Here is a 9665-nt window from a genome sequence, read left to right on the forward strand (position 1 = left end):
TTTTGCAGAGTGTGCAAGTTCATTTTGCTTTGGAGTCTATTTTTCAGACATGATCAAAAAGTCCCCTGATACAGATAAATGCATGTTTCATTGTTACTCTAATGTCCAGCCTACACCCTTGATGAATTAGAATCAGAATCTCTGGGTATGGAGCCCAGGCATCAGCATTTTTCAAAGCTCCCCAGGCAGTTCTAGGTGCAGCCAGGATTACAAGTGGTTAGTTTAGATGATTAGGCTTAAACACAAGAATTCTGAAATACTTGCATTTTTAAAGTCCTTCTTTTTTTCCCTTTTCTTTTTTTTTCTAGTCCTTGCTTCCTATTAAGGGAAAAGGTACTCAAACATTATTCAGTCTCTGAAAATACAGTATCATTGTCTTGACCACAGCAGTGACTCAATAAGGATGACCTGGCAGAGGTTTCTTATAGGAGGAAGCCAAAAGCTCACAAAACTAACTTTTCCATAATCAAGATGAAACAAAAATAACTGTTTGCATTAGTTTTTATGATAGATATATGGGGTTATTATTTTTTTTTTTTGGAATTACTTGCTTTGTTACAGTAATTCTTTCTTTATAAACTTTGTTTAGATTTTGAAAATTTACCTGGCCTATCTGCTGAAGATTTTGTCACTCTTTGTATCATACATAGATACCTTGATTTTAAAGTGAGTACTTTCTTATAATCTTGTTATTACACTCTGATATGACAAAAAAAATCAATTGGGAAATAAAAGATCTATATTCATAGTTGTAAGCAGTCAACCATGTATTGTAAGCAGTCAACCATGTACTGTATAGTTTTTATTTTCCATTTTGCATCTGATACTGTTCCAGAAACATGCAATTAATTAACTGGCTATTTTCCATAGGATATGATTTCATCTAACTATTTATAAAAGAAGATGGATGTTACTGACAGAGGCATTCAGAAGTTTTACAGAATTTTTAAAATATAATTTCTTCTGTTTATAGAGCATTAGGAGCTATAATTAATTGAATTATTAATGAATTATTGCTTATTAAAATCAATTAATATTTATTAAAGATTTTATTATTAGTTTATATGGTAATCAAATATCAGTTAAAGGATATTAGGTTGCTCACCCTGATGGTTATATCTTTATTGGCAAATAAATGCTTTTGAAGTGTCAGCAACGTCTTTTTAAGTACATTTTCTTCTACTAATATTAGTATTATATATTTGAATGTTGCCAATGAATAAACCTATTTTCAAATGAAAACTAAGCTCCTTTTCTTCCCAATCCTGGATATATAAATTTTCTGCAAATATAAGCATACTCAAGCACATTAATTTCCAGACAACCTAGAATATGAGCTGTCAGTATGATGAAACCGTGGAGTTTTAACAGCTTACGATTCAGTCTTAGGTAGAAAATAAGGGGCAAGAGACAGGACTCTAGATTCTCAGGAATCCCCATGCTCAATGTCCTACAAGTTCAGCCTGACTTAGATTTTTTTTTCTTTCAAGCAATTTATATTCTTTATTGTTTTATTTAAGTAGGCTCCATACCTAGTGTGTGACTTGAACTCACGACTCTTGAGATCAAAAGTCTCATGCTCTATGGACTGAGCCAGCCAAGCACTCCTTAACTCATTTTTTAATACATGGGTTTGGGGAGGAAAACATCAGTAGTTCCAGAGGATGAGACTAAAGCAGCAGTTTCTGCAACTATGAAAACAGTGTGACTATAAACCAGAGGGCAGTGAAAATGACAGTGAACTAGACTTAGATAGTAGAGCCTCATCCACAAATACCTTATCACTATAAAATATTTAATAAATTACTTCTGAATACTCAAATGTAACTATTGCCTCAAATTATTCCCAATGCACTTATTCCCAAGTAGTAAGATGGGAAAGGGTGGTTCAGTAGATGTTAACTTTGGAACAACCACCCAAATAAAGGATTACCTAAAATTATATCATTTATTTTTGGTTAATTTAACTTTTTAAACTTAAACTTTATTATAACAGATTGGAGAAATATGGAATGAAATCTATGAAGAAATAAAATTAGAAAAGTTAAGACCAGTCACTACAGATAAAAAAATTTTGGAAGCTATTACAACAGCATCAGAAAATATTGGAAAGATGGTTGCTTCTCTTCAAAGTGAGATGATTGAAAGCCAAGCACACCAAGATGTGCAAAATGAACAAAAAGTATATGCAAAAGTAAGTCACATATACTTTTAAGGCAGAAGATAATTTCATTGTATAAGCTAGTTGACCAGAGGATATATTTGCCTGATTTGTGTTTCAGCACTTAGAGTTATTGTGTAGTTTTTTCTTATAGTTATTTTCAGTGTTCTTGTGAAATTTTTAAAGAAACCATGGAGTTAAGAGCCTGAGATTCAATTACTATATTCAGTATGAATTTATGGCATTGTAATTTGATTTCTACAGGCTTACATTTTAAAAAATAGACAACTGAGATACATTTTTTGAAATGTCAGTTCCAAAAATTGTGGTCTATTTAAGGGTATACACTTGGCAAATTGTGTCTGATAGTGTATCTCTGTGACTGTACATTTAACCTCACTGGGAAAGTTGGCCCTCATCCATCCCTCTGTGATAGGCCCTTACTGGCATGCCAACCATAGGCATATCCATAAAGCTTCATCCTCATTTCAGTACCATAAAACTTACAATGAATGTTCTATCTAAAAATCCAGAGGTAAGCTGGCCTCTGACTTTAATCAGAAAAACCTTCCAGGAAAATATAAACCATTCTCCTAAAGCTTTGTGTTCAGTCAGAAACTGAATACAACAGAAGTTTTGAACAAATAGGTTAAGTAGCTATTTAGCTTGTCTCCAGATACAAAGGTGATGCAGATTCCCCACTTCTGGTTGGTGACCCTTTATGATTACAATTAAATGTTTACAACTCTTTAAGGTGATTTCCAAAGTTTTCTATTGTCTGATCTTTCACATAGTCTATTAAACGTTTGTATCTACAGCCTAGTAGGAATTCTGTCTGCATCCACCTGTGAATTCTGCTCCATCTTAGACACCAATTTGCTTGAAAGTTTTAAGAGGTTTTATTGCATAGATGTTGCCATTTAAGTAATTTATTTCTCTTAAGCGGGAGAGCCCTCTTGGAAGTCCTGCTGCCTCATTAGTTCTGTAGAATGGTAGAACGTCTGCTGTGTGGACTAACAACTGTTGATTTGTTGGTTATTTTTGATGTGTTATCATGGCTTTGACCCCATTTATTTTTAAGTAGTTGTTTAATTAAATACTCTTAGGTTCATAATTCGTAAATTTAATAATATATGCTAAGGGCATGTGTCCTCTGATTATAATTTAGTAAATAGCCTGTTGAGAATTGTTTCTATAATTTAGAAGTAGCCTGCAGTTAGTGGTTACCTCCCTAGACTGCATCACCACAACCAACATGGCACTCTCACAAAACTGCTTGTGTTAAATTGCTACAGTCACAAATTAGTAGTTTTCCTGAAGTAACCTCGCGTAAACTATTATCAATGGCAGTAGGAATCTATTTTCTCCCGTGAATTTGCCGTTGGGTCATTTACTTAGCTTGTTCTGGATTATGATGTGTCTTCACAAGTGATAATCACATAAAGCAATCAGTCTTTGGAGAATGATTATTGTTATTTTATATTTTATATTTTTATAACAACAGTTTTATATTACGTTTCATGGAAAGCAGTTCAAACCTTAGCCACATAGTGAAGGAAGGATTTTTCCTCCATATTTAGACTTTTGCTGAACTCTGAATATTCTAATCCTGTGCTAGTCATTCTAAAATTTACATTGGCAAAATCTAGGTCTTCCTTCAAAGTAATGGCTTTAAAAAAGCGCTTTGGTATTCTTCCATAGAAACTGGAATTCTTACTTATCTTTCTCATTTCAGATACAAGCCACACACAAGCAAAGAGAACTGGCTAGTAAATCATGGGAAAATTTCTTGGCCAGAACATCAAATGCTAAAACTTTAAAGGTAGGACTTTTAAAATCTTGTGATATCCACAACAAATAGTCAACTCAGACAAACAGACTTTTTCAGGAATATTCATTTGGCCCTTCTGCTGATCTTTTTTTTTTTTTTTTTAATGTTTATTCATTTTTTTTAGAGAGAGAGACAGAGCATGAGTGGGGGAGGAGCAGAGAGAGAGGGAGACACAGAATCCGAAGCAGGCTCCAGGCTCTGAGCTGTCAGCACAGAGCCTGATGCAGGGGTCAAACTCACAGACCACGAGATCATGACCTGAGCCGAAGTCAGACGCTTAACTGACTGAGCCCCCCAGGTACCCCTTCTGCTGACCTTTCTATAGAATACCAACACTGTTAGATCCTCACACGCAATGTAGCATAATAAGTGAAACTATGCATTTTCATATTACAGAAGACGCTACTTGGAGTTTTATTTGATCTAGCAATGGGAATCAAGGATGATTTCCTGGATTGCATAAAGGAGATGATAGTTAGCCAGCAATGAGCAGGAGAAATGTGCTCCTACTTTCCACTTTGAGTCTTCTTATTCATTGGTCATTTCTTTAAGAAGTAGAGTGAAGGACAGAAAAAATAATTGTCTGTACTCTCTCCCCTAAGGGTATTTCCCTTCCATGACTGTCAAAAGTAACGTTATATTAAAGCTTAAATGAGAATTGAGAAGAAACATCCCTTTGGAAAAATGTGGTAAGCTGTTTCAGGAATAAGTTAGAAACTAATCTAAAAAGTTTATAATGTTGAATGTTTACTTGAGATATGTGAGAAGCAGCAAGTATTTCCAAAACCTCCTTTTTCTATTAATACTTTTGGATATACTTTTATGTAAACTTTTTTTATATATAAACTTTTCCCACTTTTTCCATTAATACTTTGGATATGCTTTTATGTAATGTTACAGTTCTTCCACTAGATATGAAATTGTTGAATGTTAAGTTAGGCCCTGAAAATAGTGAAACCACATTAAGGTAGCAAAACCAAAGTTAAGAACAAAAGCTCACTTGAGGTACCATGTCTCCCCCTTCTCAATAAAAATTCTTCCCAACTTATAAAACATCCTCACAACTATCTGTACTTTTAAGGAATAATTAATGAAAATCATCCCCTCATTTGTTTAAGAATGCAGATCATTTGTTACCTTGAATTTCACCTGTGGCAGTGCTTCAACTATTGAGTTTAACTATAGGTGCAACAGGGGCACCTGGGTGGCTCAGTGATTAAGTGTCCAACTCTTGATTTTGGCTCAGGTCATGATCTCGCAGTACATGGGTTTGAGTCCCACATTAGGCTCTGTGCTGGTAGGGCAGAGCCTGCTTGGGATTCTCTCTTCCTCTCTTTCTGCCCCTCCATGGTTCTTGTGTGTGCATGCTCGCTTGCTCGCTCTCTCTCTCTCTGTCTCTCCCCCACCCCCCAAAAATAAATAAATAAACTTAAAAATTTTTTAATATAAGTGCAACAAATTATACAATTTATATTATTCTGTTTGAAGCATTTAAGTGTTCTGATTAGTTTAATTTATGAAAAATATTTTGAAAATATGCATCACCCAAGTTAGTAGCTTATTAAATTATGTGCTAAAAATTGAACATGATTTCCTTAGGACCGCCTTATTCCTTGGTCATATATGACTGGTACCTCTGGAAATTTCAGTAATGGTTTTAGGTGACTGGTGTCTTCTGCATTGTATAAAAGATATAACTTACTAATAATGATCTTTTTAGCCTAAGGGAGTAAGTGTAGGTTACAGGGCTACTTAATGAACAGTCTAAGTATAAGCCAGGCACAATTAAATGTACTTCATATACTTCATTCTAAGTACAATAGTTAATGCTTTAATAGAAATTAATACTACTTTCTTTCTAATTTAAAAATCTTCAGAAAGCAAAGAGGCTTCAGGAAAAAGCTATAGAATCCTCTAGATACAGTGGGCAACCTCCAAATGCAATATTTCATAGGACAGATATTAAAGGCCTTAACACAACGGTAAGGGTTTTTGCTTCATGACTTTTCTTAGTAGATACTGAATTTAGTCTCCATAGAATGTTATTTCCATGGGGTTTTGTCTCATATTTGTTCTTTTCACTGGTCACATTTCCCATAGTTAAGGCATATTTATCTCTAAAGTACCTCCACTCTCACCCAGTACTGGTTTAGACCAGATCAGCCTTCCAGGATTTCCAAGAAACTGCTATAATTTGGTATCTTTTCCAAAGTCAGCTAAAGGATGAATGGGTTTCTCTCTTATTGGGAAATTTTGCAAATGAACTCTTAGATATATACCTTTTGCTTTTCCAGGTGCCTTCTGGTCGGGTAGTAACAGTGGAAAGCACTCCTGCCCGATTACTGGGAGGACCTCTGGCTGATACAGACATTGCTCTTAAAAAACTGCCTATTCGAGGAGGAGCCTTACAAAGGGTGAGAGCAGCCAAAACTGTGAATGAGCCAAAGAAGATCGCTCCTACATAAGACAGTATACAGACTGTCTGAAATAAAGTCTGTTTATTTTAGTTAAATACATGTTTATTTATAATTATAAAGCAAATATTTTGGAATATTTTTGTAGGAAATACTAAGAAAAAATAAAAGTAAGCACACAATTTATTTGTACTGAAAATATCAACATTTGGCATCAGAAGAGCTGTCATCAATTTCTTTTGAAAGATTGCTAATTCTCTTAATTGTAAAACATATAGTATCAGTTAAAACTCCTTTGGTTGCATGACTACTCCATCTGGTTTAAGCCAATAAAAACTTTTACAGGCACTCTGTAGCTATCAAATCTAGGAGTAAATAAGACTGCAGGCATTGTTGGATCCAGGGACTAAAGCTCTGAGTAGAATCTCCTTCCCTAGCAGCTACTGGATTATATTTTCCCAAATTGATACCCAGTACAGAAAAATACATGCCTGTCTCTCCACAATGTCTGCAACTGCCTCCACATGTTGGGACCCTTGATTGGTCACATGCCCACTGAGCCATCCACCATGACTTTGGCCAGATCTAAGTACTGCCTACTCCCAGAGCCAGAAGCAGGCCAACTCCAAACAAAATATAGAGATGGACTGGAAAATCAGGATATTGTTATCATATGTACATGTAAGTACTGGGCAGAAAAAACATTTGCAACAATTTGTTGGTCAAAGTAAAATAAATTATGTCTGTTATAAAAAGCAAGTGTTATTCATGAGCTAAACAATAAAAATAAAAATACAGATGGTTTTACTCTTAATATATAAATATGCAAAGTTAATTCTAATGCTATTTTCTTCTTTAATGGGGAAGGGAAGGGGAGAGTTGGGAAGTGTTTTCCCTCCTTTGGTGGTGGAGATATCTTTCCAAAAAACAGGAGATAGATGCCTTAATGCTGGATGTGGAACAGAGTGTCCATGTATGTATGCAATTATGAGGTTTCCATAGACTGTCTCCATTCCCATCAACTCCAGGGAAGCCACAAAGTTGAATTCATGTCCAGGATATGGAGAGACAAGAACCTGTTTTCTTTAATAGGAAAATATGCTGGTATTTGAGTCTAGATTCTAGGCCCATAGGCACACTCAGCAATATACTGGTAATTGTGTAGCAACTGGTTCTTCAAGAGGAAATAGCCCTTATTTGTAGTGTTTGCCAATTTGCATGGTGTAAATACTCCCACTGTGACCAGTTACAAGCTACCAACATGATGCTACTGAATCCAAAGTTGGGAAGACCTGCATAGAGTCCATGTTATCAAATAAGAGAAGGCTCCATCACCCCACTGGACCCACCTCCTCCAACTTCCTCCTCCCTTCTCCTCCTCTTACCTCATCTCACATTCCACCAGAAACTTTCCATTATCCCCATGTGAAGGTAGTAGCATCTGCAAAAAGGAGAGAAAGTGCAACGTTTTTCATGTTCTAATTAAAATGAGTTGACAGTATACCATTGGCCAGCAGCTTCTAATCCTGGCCCAGCTGTCTATTCTCCTTGTGGCCCACAAGAATAGATAACATGCATCAGCTTACCATGCAGCTTTGTCTCTCCCGAATCCTTTTCTTTATTACCACCACCACCACCACCACCACCAAGATATTAGAAATCATAATTTGTTCCTCTTCTTGACAGGAAGCCCTAAGCACAAAGAGTCCATGAAAGAGTAGTTACTGGGTCAAGAAAAGATGTGGATAAGAACACGCAATGATGAGATGTCCATACAAAAAAGCAACAGATACACCTCAAGTATGTCAGATACACACACAATCAAAATGAAGTGTTCATGGCTAAGAACAACAAATCTTGCCTCATTTTGTAGACTATATGCTTCTTCCTCAGATGCTAAGCTCCCTAAGCACAAGGTAGAAACTACATTTCATTCATTATTGAAACCAACACTTCAGTAAATAAATCATTAAATCAGTGTAATGGTGGCCCCAGCTCCTGACAGCCTTTCCCTTGAGCTCTGCAAATGCAGCAAAGTTCTGAGCTCAAAAGGAAGATTCAGCCAACAAAATACAGGTAATGCTAAACACAGGTATATTAAGGTAGTTCACATGTATTTACTCCATAACAGTGATAGACTTTATCCAAAATGAATTTTAAGTATTTAAGACATAAATACTATTACATTAACTGATTACACAAACAATGTGTAGAAATAGAATTGATATTACTTGGTTGAATATAATTTTTTGTATCTAGTACAATGCGATATCTCCAAACTGATTAGGACAGACTACAAAGTAGTCTGTGATATCGCTGGACCTTTCCCCTCTGCTGTGTAGATCTTACCCATCAGGAAGAGGAAAGGTAAAATAGGGCAGGTTGTTACCTAGCAGCCATTTAACAGCTAAATAAATGTAGGTGGATGGAGGATAGTGTTGCTTCATACAGACACTTAACCTTGGTAGACAGATGTGCATTGTGTTTGCATATTACAATTCCAGCCACCTTTGTAGTAAGCAAGTGAACCAGTATGACAATGTCACTAACTATAATAGGTCTCTGTCTCTCCTCACATCCTGTGCTCCTACACCAATCTTGAGCCCTCTAGTCCATCCAGCCTGGCTGAAAGGCAGACAATATATTTTCTTCCATGAGTCAGTTGAGACAAAATTTCAAGCTCTCAAACTGAAACTTTTGCTAATAAACTAAATTCAAAGAGAGTCAAAAGAATAAAAATGGAGTTTAGTGAATACAGATGAAATGGTTTCAACATGCTTCAATAATGAGATTTTTACCACATGAGGGAGCTCATCCCATGGTTAAACTCTATTAGCCAGTTCTTGCTTATATTGGATGAAAACCAGTGAATAATTAGGTGAATAACTCATCTCTTCCTCTGTCTTCTGGAGCACAAGATATGTTTCATATCACAGGAAAAAAACTATTGTGTTCAGCCTAAGTCTTTTCCGGTCAAATATCTATTTTCTGTAATCATTCCTCTTTTTTTTAATGTTTATTTTTGGAGAGATAGAGAGACAGAGTGTGAGCAGGCAGAGAGAGAGGGAGACACAGAATCCAAAGTAGGCTCCAGGCTGTAAGCTGCTCTAAGCTGTCAGCATAGAGCTTGACATGGGGCTCAAACCCATAAACCATAAGATCAAGACCTGAGCCAAAGTTGGATGCTTAACCGACTGAGCCACCTAGGTGCCCCTTCTGTAATCATTCTTATTTAATCATTCCAGACTTTATGAATCTG

At 35.9% G+C, this 9665-nt stretch overlaps 1 protein-coding gene across 7 annotated transcripts in view; it reads left to right on the forward strand.

Moving 5' to 3' along the window:
• Positions 1–6504, forward strand: part of CFAP69 (cilia and flagella associated protein 69) — a 61696-nt gene extending 55192 nt beyond the window's left edge. For all 7 annotated transcript variants that reach the window (XM_042917312.1, XM_042917292.1, XM_042917301.1 and 4 more), the window contains 5 exons: positions 590–666; positions 1997–2194; positions 3897–3983; positions 5870–5974; positions 6287–6504. In XM_042917312.1, coding sequence (XP_042773246.1) covers positions 590–666; positions 1997–2194; positions 3897–3983; positions 5870–5974; positions 6287–6457 — 638 coding nt within the window. In that variant the 3' untranslated portion in view covers positions 6458–6504. The remainder of the gene's footprint in view (positions 1–589; positions 667–1996; positions 2195–3896; positions 3984–5869; positions 5975–6286) is intronic.
• Positions 6505–9665: the final 3161 nt, after the last annotated feature.

The sequence above is a fragment of the Panthera leo genome, chromosome A2 (assembly GCF_018350215.1).
Source record: "Panthera leo isolate Ple1 chromosome A2, P.leo_Ple1_pat1.1, whole genome shotgun sequence".
Classification (NCBI taxonomy): domain Eukaryota; kingdom Metazoa; phylum Chordata; class Mammalia; order Carnivora; family Felidae; genus Panthera; species Panthera leo.